This window comes from Lissotriton vulgaris, chromosome 3_1 (genome assembly GCF_964263255.1).
Source record: "Lissotriton vulgaris chromosome 3_1, aLisVul1.2, whole genome shotgun sequence".
Lineage (NCBI taxonomy): Eukaryota > Metazoa > Chordata > Amphibia > Caudata > Salamandridae > Lissotriton > Lissotriton vulgaris.
Window position 1 is genome coordinate 2020426800 of NC_141689.1, and position 21641 is coordinate 2020448440.

The following is a 21641-nucleotide window of genomic DNA, read 5'->3' on the forward strand; positions in this document are numbered from 1 at the left end:
GTGGGGATCCACCAGAAGATCTTCCGTAGCATGCGTAGGATGTTGAAGCACGCCGAGGAGACGTTGTTGACTTGCCTGGTCATGGAGAGGGAGGAGTCCAGGATGAAGCCCAGGTTGCGTGCATGGTCTGTCGGTTTGGGTGCGGTGCCCAGGGCGGGAGGCCACCAGGAGTCGTCCCAGGCGGAGGGTGAGGAGCCCAGGATGAGGACCTCCGTCTTGTCAGAGTTCAGTTTCAGGCGGCTGGTCGTCATCCACTCGGCTACCTCTTTCATCCCTTCGTGCAGGTTGGCTCTGGCGGCGGCGGGGTCGTTGGTCAGGGAGAGGATCAGCTGGGTGTCGTCGGCGTAGGAGATTATGCTGAGGTTGTGTTTGCGTACGATGGCCGCGAGGGGGCTCATGTAGACGTTGAAGAGGGTGGGGCTCAGAGATGATCCTTGGGGGACTCCGCAGATGACTTCGGAGGCCTCTGACTTGTACGGTGGTAGGCGGACTCTCTGTGTTCTTCCGTCGAGGAAGGAGATGATCCATTCCAGCGCCTTGTCCTGGATTCCGATGTTGTTGAGGCGCCGTACTAGGGTGCGGTGGCAGACCGTGTCGAATGCCGCGGAGAGGTCTAGGAGGATGAGGGCCGCTGTTTCTCCATTGTCCATCAGGGCTCGGATGTCATCGGTGGCGGCGATGAGGGCGGTCTCGGTGCTGTGGTTGGCTCGGAAGCCGGACTGTGAGGGGTCGAGGGATCCGTTCGTCTCGAGGAAGGCGGCCATCTGCTTGTTGACGGTCTTCTCGATGACTTTGGCTGGAAACGGGAGGAGCGAGATGGGGCGGTAATTCTTGAGGTCGGTGGGGTCCGCTGTTGGTTTTTTGAGTAGAGCGCTGAGTTCGGCGTGTTTCCAGCTCTCGGGGAAGATGGTGGTGTCGAAGGATGTGTTGATGATGTCTCGCAGGTGGGGTGCGATGACAGCGTCGGCCTTGTTGAAGACGTGGTGAGGGCAGGGGTCGGTCGGTGATCCGGAGTGGATGGAGTTCATCGTCCGGATGGTGTCTTCGGTGCTGATCGGGGTCCAGGCGTGGAGGGTGGTGGTGGGGGGTGGTTGCTCGGTCATGGTGTGCGTTGGTTGGTTGTTGAAGCTGTTGTGTATGTCCGCGATCTTGTTGTGGAAGTATGATGCGAGGGAGTTGCAGAGGTCTTGCGATGGGGTGATGTCGTTGTTTCCTGCGCTGGGGTTGGAAAGCTCTTTCACGATGTTGAAGAGTTCCTTGCAGTTGTGTGCGTTGTTGTCCAACCGGTCCTTGAATGCTGTTTTCTTGGCGGCGCGGATCAGCTGGTGGTGTTTCCGGGTGGCAAGTTTGAAGGAGGTCCTGTTGTCCGGTGTCGGGTCCCTTCTCCAGACTTTCTCGAGGGCTCGGCAGTTCTTCTTGGAGCTCTTGAGTTCGTCGGTGAACCATGGGGCCTTCTTGCTGCCGGGTCTGCTAGGCGGGGTCCTCAGTGGGGCGAGTTCGTCCGCGCAGTTGCTGATCCACTTCGTGAGGTTGTCGGCGGCCTGGCTGGGGTTCGCTGAGCTGGCAGGAGGGTGCTGGCTCAGGGAGGTGGCGAGATGGTCTGCTGTGATCTTGTTCCAGCTTCTGCGGGCGGCCTGTTGCTGGTGTTGGTGGGTCGTTGTTCTCTTGAAGGTGAAGTGGACGCAGCTGTGGTCCGTCCATTGAAGCTCTGTGGCGTGGCTGAAGTCGATGTCTGTGCTGGAGGAGAAGACTGCGTCGAGTGTGTGTCCGGCGAGGTGGGTGGGGGTGGACACCAGTTGCTTGAGTCCCAGGTTGGCGAGGTTGTCGAGCAGGGTGCTGGTGTTGCGGTCGTTGTTGTTCTCCAGATGGAAGTTGAGGTCTCCCAGGAGGATGTAATCAGCGGAGGGGAGGGCATGCGGACTGACGAAGTCGGCGATGTCCTCGCTGAATTGCGTGCGTGGTCCAGGGGGTCGGTAGATCAGGGTGCCTCTGAGGGTGGTGTTCGGGTTGGTGTGGATCTGGAAATGCAGGTGTTCGGCGCTGGTCAGGGTGTTGTCGGTGCTGGTCGTGAGACGGATGGTGTTCTTGTGGATGATGGCGATGCCTCCTCCCATCTGGTTGGCGTTTCGGTCCCTCCGGACGATCTTGTAGCCCTCTGGGATAGCGATGGCGATGTCGGGAGCTGAAGAGGCGTTCATCCAGGTCTCCATGAGGAAGGCAACGTCAGGGGCTGTGGCGTCTAGAAGGTTCCAGAGTTCGATGGCGTGTCTGTGGACGGAGCGGGTGTTGAGCAGGATGCACTTGAGGTGGGTGCTGCTGGTGTTCGACTTGGCGGGTGCTGGTGCGAGGCTGGTCCGGATGCAGGTGAACTTGCAGGCGTGGCAGCTGAAAGGTCCGTGGGTACGTCGTGGAGTGGCTTGATGGCATTCTGGGAGTCGGCCGGTGTTGAGAGCGGTGAGGGTGGCGGCGGAGTACGTCAGGCGGGTCGGTCGGGGTCTTCGGGGGCCAGGGGTCCTGGTGCTGGTCGCGATCCGGTCGCGGACGGGCGCAGACGGGCTTACCTTTGGCGCGCCTTCGGCGCACAAACGGCGCACACGCTGCGCGTGACCGCTGCGCGTTCGCACGGTCGCCATTTAAGGCGAAGTGCGCGGGTGGGCGGAGCAGCTGGGAGGCGGGAGCGGGGAGGGTACAGAATAGAAAAAGGGGCGGGGAAAAGCGGCGGTGGCGGGAAGGGAGGGCGGAGGGCGGCGAGGTAGGCGGACAACAAGGAAGGAAAAGCCTAAACACGGGAAAAATGGAGATTTAAAGAAAACAGGCACAAATTATCGACAAGACAAGGGAAAGATGCGATTACACAGAACAGGCACAAATTAGCGACAAAACAAGGTAAAAACAAGGTAAAAACAATCCCCGCAGCGGAGGCAGCCGGCAACCGGCAAACGAGGCAGCAGCGAGGCAGAGGGCAGGCAAGGGGCACACGCAGCAGCTGATGGCCGTGCGGCGCGGGGGTGTCCCACAAGTGGGTCACACTCACCTGCGTCGCACGGTCGCCATTTAAGGCCAAGTGCGCGGGTGGGCGGAGCAGCTGGGAGGCGGGAGCGGGGAGGGTACAGAATAGAAAAAGGGGCGGGGAAAAGCGGCGGTGGCGGGAAGGGAGTGCGGAGGGCGGCGAGGTAGGCGGACAACAAGGAAGGAAAAGCCTAAACACGGGAAAAATGGAGATTTAAAGAAAACAGGCACAAATTATCGACAAGACAAGGGAAAGATGTGATTACACAGAACAGGCACAAATTAGCGACAAAACAAGGTAAAAACAAGGTAAAAACAATCCCCGCAGCGGAGGCAGCCGGCAACCGGCAAACGAGGCAGCAGCGAGGCAGAGGGCAGGCAAGGGGCACACGCAGCAGCTGGTGGCCGTGCGGCGCGGGGGTGTCCCACAAGGATCCCCATCATCACTTGAGTCTCAAATGAACTAAATTCGGGGAGGGAGGTGGGAGACGTAATGTGTGCATTGAGGGCATGCCGAAGCTGCAAGTATTTGTAAAACTGGGAAGGGTGGAGGGAGTAGCACTGATGTAAATCTGCAAAGGCCCTGATGTGGTCCCCAACCTAGAAGTCTCCAAGAAGCGAAATCTCAATGCAGTCCCATTGACGGAAGTCCCGGAGAGTGGAAGTCTCACGCAGCCAAGTACCATGCCACAGGGGTGTATGTTGAGTAAGCTTCCCATCCCATTTCATGTGGCGCAGGGCCGTGCTCCAAGCCAATAGGACTGTCCTAGTGATGGGGGGAAGGATTTGTGGTATGGGGGCCCCGTACAAGTAGGCTTGGAGCTGTGGAAAGTCCATAGACCAGAGCTCAACCTGGTACGCTGGGTCGGACCAGTCACCGGCGAACCAGTCATGAACCACCATAAGTCACGTGGCCAGGTAGCAGAGGTGAAGATTAGTCACACCCATGCCACCATCATAAGGAGGTATCCGACAGTGAGCCAGGGCCATAAGCGGCCTCCCGCCTCTCCCTAAAAACCGTGTGAAGAGGCCATCAATTTCGCGGATTCAGCTCCCCGGGAGGAGAAAGGTTATATTTTGAAGACTATATAAAAAGCGGAGGAGAACCATCATTTTAAAAAGCGCACTTCTGCCAAGGGGATTAAGAGAAAGGGACTGCCATCGCTTGAGGTCTGCCTTGGCCTTGGTAACCAGGGGCGCAAGGTTAAGGCCCATTCAAGTTCTGGGAGCAAGGTGACCCAGACTCCCAAGTATTTGAAGAATTGCCTATGCAAGGGAATGGTTGAAACAGGCATGTGACGGGTGGAGGGGAACCAGAGTGGATTTCGCCGGATTGAGCCAAAGGCGGAAAGGACGTCCAAGCATTGTGGGCCGGAGTCCTCGGGATCCTCTCGGAATAGGAGGACATCGTAGGCATAGAGGGTGACCTTTTTGATCTGGTAGGGGTCCCAGGCCCATCCCCGGATGTGGGTATCTTGCTGTATGAGAGATGCCAAGGGATCCATTGCTAGCACAAATAAAAGCGGCGAGTATGGACAGCCTTGGCAGGTGCCCCTCTGGATGTGGAATGCCTCCGAAAGCACACCATTAATTAGGGCCAATGCTTTAGGGCTAGACTATAGAACTCATATGAAACGCATGAATAGGAGGCCAAGTCCCATCACCTCCAGCACGTCTTCCAGATAGCTCCAGTTAACTGTATCAAATGCTTTTTCAAAGTCAATGAAAAGCAAGGCCAAGTACGAGTTGAGCTGATGGCGGTGTGCGAGGGTGAGGTGGAGACGGCGTATGCAATGCCGGGTACCACGGGCAGGCTGGAAGCCACATTGGTCTGGGTAGACCAAGTCATGCAAGAGGGGGCGGAGGCGTTGAGCAAAGGCAGTGGCAAAGATTTTCACCTCGGTGTTGAGGAGGGGAATGGGTCGGTAGTTTGCGCAAGAGATGGAAGTTGGTTGTGTCTTCGGAAGAACCACAATAGTGGCCACGTTGGACTCTAGGGGGGAAGTAGCCCATGTCCACCACATGGTGAAAGAGAGGTCGCGTAATATTCCGGAGGGTATCCATCCGACCCTGCCGTCTTACCGGAGTGCAAGAGTGAAATGGCCCTGTGAATCTCCTCCCGGGTAAGGGGAGGTCCAGAGTCTCTGAGACTGCCTGGGGAAGACGGGGCAGTTGAGTTGTTGTCTCTGACAGCAGGCCCCAGAAGGTCGGACTGCATAAAGGTGGGCATAATAGATCCATGGTGTTTTAGAATAAACACATTCCATAACCTGATTATGCACAGTTTTACTGCCAACTTGAAGATGGGCTTCAGAAAAGGTGACAGGAAGAGCTGGTGAGTCCAGTGAAGTTGGTGCCACTGCTTCGCAAGGACAAGGAGTATGAATGCATCAACATCGTCCAATAACATCATATTTGTGTTTTGTTTCATAAATACCACCTGAAATAGTTTTGAGAATTAAATAATTTTATAAGTAATTACTCTTTTTTTTGTTTGAATATCTTTTATTGCATTTTTTGTGGCATGGAAACACAAAAAAGCAGATAACAGCCGTAGTGCAGGATATACATGACATGTCATATCAGCTGTACATACACAGTAGTGGTTATAATTAAGAGAAGAGACAATAAAAACAAAGTAGCGAGAACAGCATGACCGGATCATTGGCCATAGCCGTGTAAATGTATAAGTCAACAACAGCAGTTCGCCAGGATATACCATCTGTTCCCTCATATCTCACCAATGAAATGTTTGGTTTGGGGCACCTGCAATACAGTGTCAATGGAACAAGGCAAAATCAGACGTGCCGGAAGCACACCAAAAACACTGTCAGCAGGTCAGGGTTGGTGTAGTACAAACAGTATGTGACGACCCAATCAAGGGGACCAACATGAGAGGGGGGGCAGGACAAGAGTATCAGTGTGTGTCAGTACACAAAAAAAACATAAGTATCGCTCAACAATGTCTCCCAGTTCCAGGGTGTAGCTCCTGCTCAGTTCTTCAGAAAAGCGCCCGTTTCCAAGATCTGTTGTGACTGGTTATCCATGGTTACCTCCATGACTACCGAGCAAAGCTCAAAGCTAACTGCAATGAAGTACATATTCAAATCATTTGTTCGTAACAAGAAACTGTAAATATTAACCTAAGAATGCAGGGACTAAAAACTGGGTGATTTCAAATCGATTAATGTGTGGTGCGGATAGGGGCAGGTAGGAGCGGGCATGTGTGTCACTGCGTCAGTAATGGGGGTCATCCGGTGCGGCAGGCAGCCGCACCGGATGAGGGGGGGGGGGATGGGAAAGCCGGGAAAGAAACGCTACCCAGGGCCTGTAGGGGAGAGAGGCGCATGGACAGAGGAGGTGGGGGGGAGGTCAGATTACTACTCAATAGGGAAAGAGAGTCTAAGTAATGCCCCTCTGTAGGGCCACTTGATGATAAGCAGCCAAGGTGTTGTCCCAGTCTTGTGCTATGGGATACATGCGGAGCCCCGGTGTTTCCTCCCTGTGCAAGGCCACACTCTCCGCCCTTGTCCAGTTGTCAAAAGAATTACGCCAGTGTATCGCCTGAGGGGGTTCACTGTTCTTCCAGCGCTTGGTGATGAGACGTTTCGCGGTTATCAGTCCCAGATCCCAAAATCTAGCCGGGACCTTCGTCTGTTTCGTCCGCTTAAATAAGCCCAATAGGCAAGCCTCCCATGTGTGTGGCAAGCTACCCCCTGTCGTTGCTGCTAAAGAGGCCAATACTGTCTTCCAGTAATCGTGTAGGAGAGGGCACATCCAGAGCATGTGCAGAAGCTGTGCATCTACGAGACCGCATCTGGGGCATGCTTTTGAGTCGAGACTAAAATAGCGGTTTATTTTATCCGGGATGAATACGCACGGTGCACAATATAGTATTGGATGATCTTAAAGCAGGAGTTACGCGGAACATTCAGCGCACCGGCCAGCACTAACGCCCATTCTTTATCGGTCCAGGCCCGAACTCTATTCACGGTCCATTTGTCTCGTAAGCGCTGTTGAGGAAAATTGCGTGTGTGTGTGTAGGGCCTGGGCGAGTCAGTGTGCTATGTGGGAGCCGTTCCCCATCACGTGCAAGTACTGTATCAGCAGGTGGGCTGGCAGCAAGGTCACCCCAGGCTCCTGTTAGTAAGTGTGTAAGTGCCGCATGTGTTAGGAATTAACCAACAGGTAGTCCCGTGTTGGCCACTAGGGTCTCAAATGAAAGTAAGGCGCACTCTGCAAACAGATCCCCCAGGCCCTCTAAATCAGCGTGTGTCCAACTGTCTAGCGCGGCCTCTGTGAGTGCGCCGCCCTCCCAAGGTGTCCCCAACAATGATAGATTTGGGGCATATGGTTTGGTGGAGCTTGTAAGTTTTAAGCTTCTTGCATAGCACTTCCTCGCCACCGCAAGGTGCAGTTGATTGGGGCAGCGGACCCTAGCTAAGGGGTGAAACAGTGCGTGGATCTGTGCAATCGTCATGACGGTGTCATCCGTGGCGGTATCACCCAAGTTCTTCCCACTCAACCAGTAGGCAACCCACTGCAGTTGTGCTGCCATGTAATAGAGCTCCTGATTAGGAATAGACAGCCCCCTATTTTCGCTGAAGCATGCAATGTCTTTAACGCGACTCTGGGCCGCCCCGCGTTCCAGATCAATCGCCTGGTCAGAGTTTCCAGCTCCTGGAAAGTTCGGGTCCCGATATACACCGGAAGGTTGGCATAAAAGTACAACAATTTGGGCAGCACTATCATTTTTGTAAGCGTAATTCGACTTGGGACATTTAGCGGGAGGGAGTTCCAAAAAGTCACCTGTGCCGTGAGTGACGATACTGCCCTTGTGAGGTTACCTTCCAACAAGTCAGCAGGATCTCGATAAATATAAATCCCTAAATATCGGAAGGCGGTTGGATACCAGAGGAGTCGCTCGCCCATTACTACAATATCGCATTCTGGCGTGTCTGCGGCAAAAGAGTACACTCCTGACTTCGCCCAGTTGACTCGGAGTCCCGACACGTCACCGAATTTGCGGAATATGTCAGTGAGTGCACGCGGGAAACAAGTCAGGTCTCTTATGTATATTAGTAAATCATCCGCGTACAATGACACTGAGTGTATCCCGTCAGCCAAAGGGATACCCCAGTCTGCGCCAGAGGCGCGAAGTTGTGTTGCCAGGGGCTCCATCATGAGAGCAAAGATTAAGGGGGAGAGGGGGCACCCTTGTCTAGTGCCTCTGCGTATTCGGACTGAGTCCGAGAAGAGCCTGCCTGTGCGAACACGCACCACGGGTTCCTGGTATAGAAGTTCCACCATCTGAAGATAGTCATTACCCAAGCCAAACTTCTCCAATACCTGCGTAAGGGAGGGCCACTCCACAGAGTCAAATGCCTTTTCAAGATCGAGTACCAAGCACCCCAAGCAAAGCCATCAGGACGTAGCCAGGCTTTGCACCTTAAACAGGCGTCTGATGTTGTAAGACGTACTGCGGGTCGGAACAAAACCGTTCTGGTCAGCATGCACCAGAGTAGGTACCAGGGGCGCCAATCGCTGGGCTAGTGCAGAGACACCAGGATCTTATAGTCCATATTGAGGAAGGCAAGCGGCCTGTATGATCCCATATTGAGTTCATCCCTGCCCGGATTTAAGAGACATATTACATTTGCCTCATTCAGAGTCGGCTGGAGAGCGGAATCCGTTTTTGCCGCCCTATACACCTGCAATAGTTCGGGTATAAGGATAATAGAATAGGCCTTATAGAACTCCGCGGGTAGTCCATCCGGTCCCGGGGTCTTACCATTGGAGAGGGAAAAGATGACCGTTCGGAGCTCTTCCGCCGCGAGCGGTGCGCCTAATTCCGCATTGGTAACCGCTGGCAGGGGCAGCGCTGATAGGTACTCCGAAATGTCATCCGCAGTGACTCGCAAACGGGAGTGATAAAGGCCCTCATAATGCTTCGTGAAGGCCTCGTGTATAGCCCTCTGTGTGTAGACAGTGGCGCCCTGAGCGGTACGGATGGACAGCAACGGTGCATTCTGTGTGTCCCGCCGTATCAGCCATGATAACAGCTTACCCAGCTTGTCTTCAATGTGGTGTGAGCGCGCCGAATGGGCAGCGTAATTTATATTCTTCAACCTGTCTAGAAGTTGAGTATGCTGCTCTCGGGCCGTCACCAACCTCGCATCGTCCCCCTCAGCCGCCTCCCGTTCTTCGGCCATTAAGGTGGATTCTACTTGTGTTAAGTCCCTTTCCACCTGGCGCCGTATTCCCGACTGCATGCCCAGGCAATGGCTCCGCGTGACGACCTTAAACACATCCCATTCAAACTGTGGGGCGGATGCAGTGTCTTATTGTCCTCAAAATACTGCAAAATGCGGATCGAAAGCGCTTCCCTATATGGGGCATCCAATAAGACATCCGGTTGGAGTCGCCATGTAGGCACTGGCAGGTGGGGGCGTTCCTAGGCAAAGTCCAGGGTATGAGGGTTGTGGTCAGAGTGAGTGAGACCCAGATAACAGGTGTCTGTGACATGGGGAAGTAAATCGCTCGATAACATAAACCTGTCCAGCCGGACATGTAGCGTGTGGGCACCCGAATAGTACGAATAGATTCTCGTGTTAGGGTTACGGCTGCGCCAGACATCATCAAGGTCCCACTGCGTTGCCCAGTCTGTGAGCGCCCTCATTGCTCCATTCGCTGGTGCGTTGGCCAAGGGGGGGAACGACCAATCTAATGCACCATCCAGTACACAATTATAGTCGCCCCCGAGCAAAAGTGGGACGCCCAGCCATGGCGCTATCACCGACGACAACTGTGAAAGGAATCGGCCCTGTTCAGTATTAGGAGCATAGATGGAAGCAAGAACCACATACTGTCCGTCCAATTTACCCTGAAGTATCACATATCTGCCTTTCTGTGTCTACCTTACTATGAGTGAGTGCAAAGGGGACCCCAGGGCGTATCCAAACCAAAGTTCCTCGCGCAAATGCCGAGAAGCCTGTGGCATACAGTTGCCCCTCCACCTGTGGCGCAGAGTGAGTACCTCTGGGCCAGCCAAATGGGTCTCTTGCAACAATGCTACGTGTACTTGGTGTCGCCTAAGATATGAATAAATCTGGTAACGGCGTGAGGGCGTATGCATACCACGCACGTTCCAGGTGCAGAGTTTAACCGCAGCCATTGTACAACCGATCTCTCGTACCTCCCCCCAGCCATCCACCCCAGCCCAGCCGCGCAGCAGAACAGACACCCACCTAAATCACTGCGAATCGTTTGCACACGTCCGCCGTCCCGCAAACATACATTAAGGGAAAAGGAAAAAGCAACCAATCCTATAAACAAGGGGAACAAAAACACAATACCAAAAGGTCAACAGCAGAACATGTTGTCGTCCAAACGCTCTAGCGAGCTCTAAGAGTCCATAAGTTCAAGGGGGGTTCACTGAGCCCTTGGCTCTGTCCATACAGGGGTTTCAGGCAGCCATTGGCAATCAACCCAGTTCCAGTGAGAGTTCTTGCTGCGTAATGTGCCGGCTCTCTCAGGTCCGGAGTCCAGCCGCCCGGCAGCAACGCAGGATGGGTCGCAGCTAGTCACTCACCTCCGGGGGGTTCGTCCACCCCTATGATGCAGCCCCACGACTCACCAGCAGGGGGCATGCTCATGTCACCTCTCAAGCTATGGACTCGGACCACACAACCATATCAATCAGGGCCGGATGTCCCTCCGGAGCCAATGCGGCCTCGTCAGCCACACAACAGCGTCTCATGGAAGCAATAGTCCGTCAGCTGCAAGCGTCCTCAGTGCCGGAATAGAGGGCCGAATGCCCTGGGACGTGTTCACTGGACTATATCAGCGGTCTTTGGGGTAACAACCGGGAGATCTATCGAAACTTGGGAGTCTGACAATCCGTAAATGTGTTCATCATCGCTCATGAGAGCGTTAGGGCTAGCCTCCAAAGCGGGGTCTGCTTCCAGTGAGCCGCTGATTTCTGCCACCATTCGGAGGGCCTCCTGCTGTTCACTTTGCATAAGTTCGGGCGTGGGACCCACCTCTGTCTCTGTGTGTGTCGAATTCGTCGATGAGGGTCTTCTGCGGCGGCGTTGTCGGGACCCTCGGTCACGTCGCATCTTCGGTGGCATCTCACTAGGTTCCTTATCAATGCCCGGGTCAAGCCAGGTCTCAACTGCCTCAGGGGTATTGAAAAAATGTGTCTTATCCTGAGCCACCACACGCAGCCGGGCCGGAAAGAGCAAGGAATATTTCAGAGCCAGGCGGCGGAGTCGTTGTTTCACTGCCAGGAAAGAATGGCGTTGGCGTTGTACTTGTACAGTGTAATCAGGGAAGAACATGATCTTGGTGTTCTCAACTCTGATGTCCGACAGTTTCCTAGCCTTGCGCAGTATGGCATCGCGGTCTTGGTAGTTCAAGATGTGAATGAGCATGGGCCTCGGATTAGAGCCTGCAGGGGGAGGACGTGTCGGCACGCGGTGGGCCCGTTCCACTACAAAATGTTGCGAGAGGGTACCGTCTGATAGTAGGTCCATGAGCCAATGTTCCATGTGCTCCGCCGGCTCTCTATCCTCCCAGCGCTCCGGCAGCCCCACAATGCGGACGTTGTTCCTCCTCGCCCATCCTTCGGCATCCTCCGCACGATCTTCTAGGAATTCCACTCTGTTAAGGAGATCCTGGACATGTCTGTCCAGCTGTGTGACCTTGGGCGTAATATCTGTCATGGTGGCTTCTAGGGTGGTCGTTCGTTCAGAGAGTTTTTTGTGGTCAGCCCAAAGGTGCGTTAGGTCAATGGCCACACTCTCAATTTTAGTTTCTAAAGAGGTGGAGGTCAGCTGCTTCGACTCCTCCAGCCTCTCCATCGCCGCTAGCATCGTGTCCAATTTGGAGGTAGTCTGGTCCGTCTCAGCCTGTTTCACCATCTTCCCCTTTACCTGCGCGCCGCCAGCACCAGCTCTCGTCTTGGGTCCCCCAGACATGGGAGTCGCAGTAGTGCTGAGGTATCAGCGCGGTCCGGAGGCTCCCCCGAGGTTTCAGGCAGGGTACAGTGTGTCATGAGGGCGATAAAACGCAGCTGCAGGGGGACATGGGACGTCCGCCCCCTAAAGCCGTATAGATGTCACACACCAGGAAGACTGGTAACGTACGGGGGAGCACCAGAGTGGAGCAGCTTGTGTCCTCCCCACTTGTGGTTAGTAGCTATCAGTACGTCCAGGTGGCAGGCAGGCTTCCAGCATAGGTGTCCAACATGGGAGGCTCAGCTCGACAACAGTGGCCCCCTCAGCCAATTACTCGTGTGGATGAAGTCGGCTGCCTCAATGCGCAAGCCAGGGCAGGCGGCGGTCATCGCACCTCCCCCCCCGCCCCACCTCTCAGTCGCCTGCGTCTTTAAGGAGGTAGTAGTCCCCACTGCATTCGGGTACCTATGCCCAGAGATTCTGCGAGGTAATCGGCTCCGGACACTCTCCCACTCAAAGTGCCAGACCCTGGAGCCAATCAGCAGCCGTGTGAGAACTCGAGGTCACTTCAGCAGGGTGTAGCTCCTATCCGTGATCGTGACTGAAATCACCGTGGGCCAGGTACTGGGGGTCAGTCGTTCTGCAAGTGTCCCGGGGAACCCCGCTCCAGCGCTCAAGCCAGTGGATCCCAAGGGAGAGCGTCGGCGGCAGGGTACTTCAGGATGTCCACAGCGTTGCCCACCGCTGTTTCCACGCCAGCAGGCTTGTGAACTTGCGGAGGCAACTTAGAGCGCGATCCATCATGCCCCGGGTGGGGCAGGCTGCCAGCACCCCCACATCTACCAGGAGGGGTCCGAATGTAGAAGGCCGCCCCCAGGAGCGCCAACACCAGAAAGGGGCAAAGTTCTGAGTGAGGTGAAAAGGTCCCCGGCTCCCACGCCACAGGCGACTCGCCGCCAGCTCCACCGGCCTCAATCCAGCTCCGGCCGCGAATCAGTCCTCGTGGCAGCCGAAGGGGGACCGACAGTAAACGCACTCAGCGCCGGCTTCCCCGGTGCGGTCCGCAGTTCTCGCCGTGTCTCAGCAGCGGCGGGGGCTCAGTTACCGCTCCGGCCACAGCAATGGTCGGGGTAGTTTTGTCAGTCCTGAAGCACCGGGAGTTCCACCCCGTCCTCGGGTGATTATGTGCGCCAGCCGGAAGTGCCTGCCGGAGGGGTGCTCGGTCTTCTTCCCCGTCAGGACAGTTAGGAGCAGTTGGTCGGTCCCAAACTTCACCGGCGAGTTAAAGACTGCTCCGGGCCCCCTCGCTGAAGTTATCTGCCAAAAACGAGTAATTTTAGCGGAGAAATGGCCTGTGGCAGGGGAGCTTCGCACGGAGCTCTACCCAGGCACGTCTGCCGCCATTGCGTGCTCAGCCACGCCCCCTTCATAAGTAATTACTCTTGAGAGGTTCTTATTCCCTTGCTGCACAACACTGTTCCGCTCCTGCCTCATTTCTCTCCCTCTTTGCTACTGTTGATTGGGCACCCCTAACATCTCTCCTGTCTATCCATCAGTTTCCTCCTGTCATGGTATTGCTGCACCATCCTTTGCCAGCCTGTCCTGGTTCTGACCCACATGGCGCAATGCCTTCTCCTCAGCCAACTCAACCTCAGATCTACTGGCACTGCTTAAATAATCCTTCCTTGGTCAGCACTGGCTTTTGCTCTTCTACAACACTCCTTATTTTCTTATGTAGCAAAACACCTCAGGATGCCTATGTGTGCTGCTCTGCATTGGTTCCAAGGTGTGCACTTAGGTGGTAAAATTAAACTTTTGAAATTTACTTCCAAACCTTCTTTTGAAATACAATGGCCAAATACAATGTAAATATTCCTTGTAGAATCGTGTATTAAGTGTTACTACTTTGATGGGGCTATTTAAACACAATTATTCAGGAGGAATATTATCGTTATTGTCGTGATTGCTGAGAATGCTAACCACAAGCTGGAGGCATCTGGAGCCAGCCGAGAAACCGGCCCGTTTGCGACCGCTACATAGCCTTTTCACATGGTTGTACACCTGGCCCTATGTCTGATCAGCCAACACAAACAAGTTCAAATCCAGGCAGGAATAACTAACTTATTCATCCTCCTAAGGTTAAGAAATTGAGGTCCATTGACTAGGCATTCGCAACAGTTACTTCAAGTGCTTTGAAATGGGAAACTGCAGGAGATAAAACAAGCATTGGCAAAGGCAACACACCTTGGTAAAAGCTGCTAACACATTTCTGCATGTCTGTATTTGCATGGGAATGTACATTAAAGCCAGACCTACTGGTTTTTCCTATGCTTCTTTCTAAATAAATTCACATTAAAATAATCAAATATACTAAAACCAGCGACATTTGTAACATGTATATACTATATACAGTCATATGTAACAAGTACTCCTTTAAAAGTTGTAGAAGGCAACAGAAGATATAAATTGAAAACATCTACAAAAACCAGAAATCATATAAAACTTGAAAGTTTCTTGTGAAAGATGGCAACAAATATTTGCGAAATACTGTACAACATGGAATTCTAACAGCAGGGCCTTATAGGTTTCTCTGTGTACCTGGTAGAACTAATAACTTGCTGTTGCTGTCCTTTCCTCCATCATCCTGTTGCTGTTCAGATGTGTCCTGCTTCTTCTCCGGGAAGCAGCCACATACCTGGGAGACGGTGTGGAGAATGGGTGCGATATTAGAGTCTACCTTGCAGGGCAGGGGCTCCGAGTTTAACTTCTTCATCTCTCTGTCGCCTCCTGCGGCATTTGCTTAATGACTGTACCATGAATGCCTTGAAAAATATAACATGTAACTCTGTTAGCAGTACTTGTGATCAGAAACAAAGATTTGCACACAGTGGTGTTTTACTTTGTATTCTGAAGAGGCAACAATGCTGTCTTGTTTTAGCTACATATGTGAACATTCTGATCAGTGAAACACCAGACATGGAAGCACAGGTGGGAAAATTTGAAATGTTCTTTAAAAATAAAATCTGGAAAAGAGATAATTTTACATAGAAAGTACGGGAAGAGGTGCACGACTTTTAAGATGACGAAAAGTTAAACAGATCTTGCATTAACGTCAATGATGACTACTAAAAGTCTAATTCTGAGCGGGGCATAAAGTGAAAAATCAGACAGCTGCAAATCGTACTAGTTCATGGGAATTTCTGAACTTGCTTTTATGCAAAACTCAGAGTGAGGCCTAAAGTGGACAACCAACCAAGTACGTGAGCAGAAATAGCAAGTAGGATGCACAAGTCGTTATCAATAGAATTATTGGTATGCTATGTTATTCGAATCTTGGAAGGCCATCAATCAATCTGAATGTGCTTTCATTTGAAAGTGCTTGTTTATTGGGTTTGGTTTTGTGAGCTTGGTAGAGATACAGTGTTATATTGTGATGTAGTCTGTGTGTTAGTGTGATGTTAAAACTAGTTAGATCCAGGAAGAACCTTGTAGTGTTTTAGGAGGAAAGGTGGGTGCTTCAGAGGGATTTCCTTCCATTTTCTCTATGGTACAGTGTTTCTACTGTTGCTCAAGAGCCTTCTGCAATTTACTCAAGTATTGTAATACTCCAAACCAGTTACTAGGTGGTCTTTGAAGGATTGTTGATTTTGTGATATCTTTAGATCACTTAACTTATCTACCATGGTCTTGTTCATGTCTCTCTTGGACACTGAGCACTCCTCACTAAGTAGATCACAACTACTCGTCTGAACAGATGCACAGCAACTGAAAAAGCCCAATAAAAGTAAAAGCCAAATCAATAGCCATAACTCGGAGTACCATGGCTCCTCTGAAAAGGAGGTGGCAACGAGATGGCCGACTCCTACGGGGGTGCCGGTCTATGGGACAAGGGGGTTCCAGTCAAGGTGGTCTGTGTCCAGCGCCAGTGGTCTTGTGCGACATGGCATCTGTGCCAGTATTACGGATCACCCAGAGTGTGAACCACAAGGTTGAATTCCTCTAGTAGCCTTCTTTTGCGAAAATACGATTATAATAAGGAAGCTTTGCTCAGGAAGAATGATCCCTTTAAGGGCATGTTATAAGACAAAATCTTCACATTTAATGCAGTGAAGGGCTCAAACTCCCCTTTTTTATTTTTCCAAAAGGAAGATGTGTAGTCCAGTGATAACTTTTCGAAGTTTGTCAAACAGGAGAACCCACTTGTCTTCTTGGATGTAAGGAACCCTGTAAAGCACAATTCCTTTCCTCACTTGTCTCTCAGAACAAGGCACTCCGCAACTGGAGACGATCCCAAATGCCAGAACAAGGATTTCACCTTACATGATGTTGATATTCTGCTGGGAAAGCAATTGGTAGAAGGGAGCATTCCCCCTAAAACTCCCTTATGTAATCAGCAGAAATCTGTGGTAAAGCTTTTAAGCTATTGGTCTCCGACTCAGAAATTTCGGACACACCAGATTTAGAGTTACTTAGGAATCCTTCCTGTAATCTGCTTGGTCATTACATTCAATATTCTGAATCCCTCAAATGCTTTGAAAATGTTTTGTCATCCATTCTTTACTAGAAAACGTTGTTAATAATACTGATCACATTCAAGATACTCTTTTAACAATCCTGAAGGTTTTGGTGGTGGTGAAAGAAGATAAAGCCTCTTTAAGCTGGTCTCGCAGTTGATTAAAAAAAGCGAGGGTGGAAAGCATCTGGCTAGTTTGAGCATAGATGTCCCTTGTCATGCTCCCTTGGCAAAGCCCAAGGACAAGGATTGTGGGATACAATTTAGAAGACTACGCTCTATAGGCGTGGATGCCTCTTCTCAGTATCCTCATCCCAAACCCTCTATTAAAAATTTGGAAACCCAAGTTGGAAAACCTCAGTGCACCAAGCAAAGCAGATTCATAAAAAAAAGAAGATGATTTGTCCAAAAGGAATTGGTTGGTCAGTACCCTTAATTGAACCAGTGCCTGAGGTCCAGTATTTAAACTCAATAATTAATAATAGCTTAAAAAAGTGTTTCCTAGAATGCAGCTGGTTTATTCAATATACCCATAAAATGTATATTTAAAACACCCTGTAAGCTGATGTGTTCTGCATCCAGGAGACCAGGTCTACTTCTGATTTTGCAGTAGGTGGCTATTATGTCTTTAGTTGCAGTGCTTCTCCCTCTAAAAGAGGTCATGCTAGGAGTGGTATAGCTATATAATTCAATAATAATTTCAACCAGCATTACTATAGTACTTTTTTCTTCAGGCCGTAAAAATCATTACAACTCGGAGAGAAAGTGGAAGGGATCCTATTCTAATTGTAAATGCTTACATTCACCGGATCCTCTTTATGATAAAATGCTTCCCGCACTGTTTTGCTTCATAAAAGAAGTTACAGATCAGGGGGTTGATACCAAGGTCATTCTAGTTGGTTATCTGAATTGTAAACTTGTTAACTATACCATTGGCCTATTTGCAGATGTAGAAAGCAAAGAAGCATTATAAGTTCCACTCCTCCAGTTTCCATGAAAAATCAAAACAGATGAAAGAGGACTGGTACTCCTGGATCTACTAAGAAAAATTGACTGTGTGATTGCTAATGGTACATTTAATCACAATGTCCCTGCTTCCTTCCCCCATAAAACATCAACTGGTGGTACCGTCCTTGATTAACTCACTGTGTCTTGTTCAGCCTTGAGTCTCATTTAAAAAATGTAGACAGCTATTTTAGTGACTGTAGAGTTCTTATTTTCTCCATAGAAGTTAGGATGGCATTAGTGTGGTCGTGGAAACTTAATGAGGCCCTCATAAGTTTTAATAAGACCTCGGGTAGATCCCACGGGTTCCCTGACAGGATTTGCATCTAGCAGGGCTTCTGGAGAAGACTGCTAGTAACATAGGTACCTGGCAACCGGTTGTTATGTTTTCCCCCCGTCATTTTATGAAACAGGTTGTAAGTAGGGACTATTGGGCTTATACTAGGTCACCTCAAAGTCCTTCACAATTACCCATCCTTATCTTTAACAAAGAAATAAATAGGCCAATTAGCCTCAATTTATCTCCTTCTCATTTGATAGAGTTAAACTAATAGCACTTTTGAGAAAGAGTATGACTAATGGCTGGTAAAAAAACAAGAGTCACGTCGTAAATGGATTAATTTAAGAGAGGCCATATTCTCTAAGAATTCAAGAAAATTCTGGGATTATTGCGGACTGCTGTGGAACGACGGTAAGATCCACCCCTCAACTATTATGGAAAATCTTCCATAATAGGTGAGGGGTGAATCTGCTAAAATGGCATGTAGCATGCATCAACCCCATTTTGCAAGTCGGTAACCTGTTACCGACTCGCAAAATAGGGTTTGCGAGTCTCTATAAGGAAGGGGTGTGTCAAGGGCATCCCTACTTAATAGCAAGTCACAGGGGGATGTACAATTGTTTTGCTACCAGAAAGCAGTTGCAAAACAATCGCAGTTCACCACCTACTTCAAGTAGGTGGTAAACCAGACGCAAATGGTAAAGGGTCCTCAGGAGACCCCTTCCCCTCTTTGATTGGAGACAAAAACGTTTTTCAAGAGCAGACATGTGGTCCAAAGGAACCGGAAACGTTAAATATTTTTTTTTTAAATGCATTACATTTTCCTTTAGGGAAAACGGGATTCATTTTAAAAAAAATTAAATCCCTTATTGAAAAAGCAGTCACAGGCATTGTGGTTTGCTGACCCCAGCAGGCCACCATCCCTGTTAGTGCTGGCCATTCCCAATGGGTGGAAAATTGTGACCTCCTTCATAAATATTAATGCGGCAGGTCCCTTGCAACACATTTGGGAATCTGAAACAGCATCAGAGACACTGTGGTGTATTTCCTTTTGCAACTTGCTAATTGTGAGTCGTAAACAAAAATCGCAATTTGCAAGTAGGAAAGTGCCTACTAGACCATCTTCAATCCTAAGTAAATGAGGAATCTATAATTCCATTAGGACAGACGGGGTTTAGGGAAAAATTAAGGCGCCATGGTTAATATTAAAGCCCTGCACCTTACTGCAGAAAACGTGTTAGGCAGGGCTTCCCCAGTTTTTTCAGCTTTTATTAACGTCATTAAAGTTGATAGTCCAACCCTATTACACTTATTTATTGCCTTGCACTCTTCTACTAGGTCAGGTCCTACTCAGGGGTTGTCGAGGCCTATCCACTGTGATCTCAACAAAAAATGACTTGAAACAGGGCTGTTTGTTGGCCCCGCTGCTGTTATTTTCCCTTTACATATCCAATTTACCGGTTGTACTGAGTAACAGCTCGGGATATCCTTCGAGTATTGGCAGTTGCTTGGTGGCCTGTTTGGTATAAGCAGATGATTTTATAGTTCTTGATCTTACGTCTAAAGGTTTAAATACCCAGTTCGCTGATTTACAGCTGAATGCATGGGCTGATTTCTTAAAAATTAACAGTTCTAAACGCAAAGTCATGTTTTGGGGGCAAAATTCCGCAAAACTACTCTAATTGCTCCTGGTATCTTGGTGAAATGGAAACTGTTAATTCTTATACATTTTTAGGGGAAATTCTGTACAGCACTTTAAATTATACGAATATATTTTTAACAGTATCTGTAAAACTGAATCCCAAGCTAAGGGTTTGGGTGTGTGTTATATAGAACAGAGAGACGGGACGTTTTTCCCACCTTCTCACTATATACAAATCCAAAACCCCGGCTACATTTTTTTTCTTTTCCTTTTTTTATTGGCTTTTCATAAACAGGTTACAATATCTTTCATTGAGCATTACAGTATTTAGTACTTTCGAATACATAGCACAGTGTTTCACAGTGTACTTTACCAGATATTAGTTTAAAGTAAACAATAACAACATAATCAGTCAACTTCCTGTATCACACAATATTGGTTGGTCATTTTACTTCTTTGAGTTGACGTATTGCTAAAGTAATGCATTCAATGATGTTTAGTTGGCCCCAACAGTTAAAAACGTATATAATCATTCAGGTGCTTCTGAGTTTGCACTTAACAGATACACAATGTAAGGGGCCCAACAGTCAGTTGGTTGTGAAGCTACAGGCAGTTTCTCTGCATAGGTCTCAAGTTGTGCCTTACAGTAGGCCAAATCACGCAACCAGTCTTTCTTATGCGCCACCCTTTTCCCACCCCAGCAGATTGATATTTGTTCCTTGGCTAACAGCAGGGCCACCCACAGTCGCTAGTTTACGATGAACATTGGGTATTGATTTGAGAAGGCCCAGTAGACATACCACCGGAGTGCATGCAATTCTTATCCCCACCATCTCAGTCAATGTGTCTATTATTTGTTTCCAAAATGACGCTATGGGCTCACAGATCCAAGCGAGATGGAGAAAATCTGCTTTGTCTGTTCTACAACGTTTACATCTGGAGTCTTGGCTCAACCCATACTTATGTAGCTGCTGTGGGGTATAGTATGCCTGTTGTAGGTATATAAAATGTATGATGACTTTTAAGTCACAGTTGGAGGTAAGTTTATCTAATAAACCACAGCATACTTCCCAGTCTTCTGGCGTGATTTGTGTATCTAGCACTGTGTTCCATCTCTCCCTGGCATTGTCCACTGAGCATGTAGTTTCTTTCTGAGCGATTTTGTATAACTTAGTTATCAGGTTTCTCTTGTCATTGCTTACTAGCATAGTTCATAGCGACAGAAACTCGGGTGGTTCCTGGGGGAAACGGAGATACAGCGCTTTCATGGCCGCTCTTAATCTGTAATATATGAACTTCTGCATCAAACTGCCACTACGGCCACCAATAAAGTCATCTAACAAGATCAACTCCCCAGTTGGGAAAACATCGCCCAGAGTGCGGAAGCCTGCTTCCTGTGGTATTGTCAATGCACCAGTTTCGCCTGTGGCAGATAAGGAAGGGTGGTGAAGCAATGGCAACCTAGCTACATATATTGGATATTTGCCTGCACGTGATGCGAGTCTTAAGGTTTGCTAGTTTGCGCCTTTGTAGCAGTATGGCGTTAAGGGGAGTTGGATATGCATCGTCTGATTCGATAGCCATGTGGGCAATGAAGCTGTGAGGTTGTTACCAGTATTGAGTGAAATGGGCTTGGGCACTTAAATAGTATAAATACAGATCAGAAGCGTGAAATTTCCCTTCTGCATATGGGCGAGTGAGAGTTTGTCAGCTAATTCTGTGTTGTTTGCCTGACCAGGCTAGGGTTACCATACAGAACAGCAGTGTTTTAAAAACTTCCAGCCTCTGGGGAATAGGGATGTTAACAAAAGTATAAAAATTTAGGGAGGGTAATCACTTTCATTACTGCAAGTCTGCTGGCCAGTTATAAGGGGAGCTTCACCCATCGCACTATATGGCCTCGCAGTTTTATAACGGCCTTCCGTAATTCAACCTGATGACTACTTCCAGGTACACCCATACTCCCAAATATTTAAGAGGCGACACGCACCATACCAGAGGAAATTCTGTTTTGTGGGGCATGGTTGCCGGGGTCAGGGGAAATACCACTGATTTATTCCAGTTTACGGTTAAACCTGAATACCATATTCTCTTAGTTTGGGCTCCAAATGTGTGCTTGGATCTCTAATGTAAACAACCATATTGTCCACTTAAAGTGAGATCGCTAGAGGTCAGAGACGATATCCTAGAGCGGTGGATGCGTGTTTTTGACGTATGATGCAAGCTAGGGGC

At 49.8% G+C, this 21641-nt stretch overlaps 1 protein-coding gene across 3 annotated transcripts in view; it reads right to left on the reverse strand.

The window, feature by feature from the left end:
• LRP2BP (LRP2 binding protein) overlaps window positions 1-21641 on the reverse strand; it is a 489520-nt gene that overhangs the window by 422742 nt on the left and 45137 nt on the right. For all 3 annotated transcript variants that reach the window (XM_086963334.1, XM_086963335.1, XM_086963336.1), the window contains exon 2: window positions 14568-14791. In XM_086963334.1, coding sequence (XP_086819460.1) covers window positions 14568-14742 — 175 coding nt within the window. In that variant the 5' untranslated portion in view covers window positions 14743-14791. The remainder of the gene's footprint in view (window positions 1-14567; window positions 14792-21641) is intronic.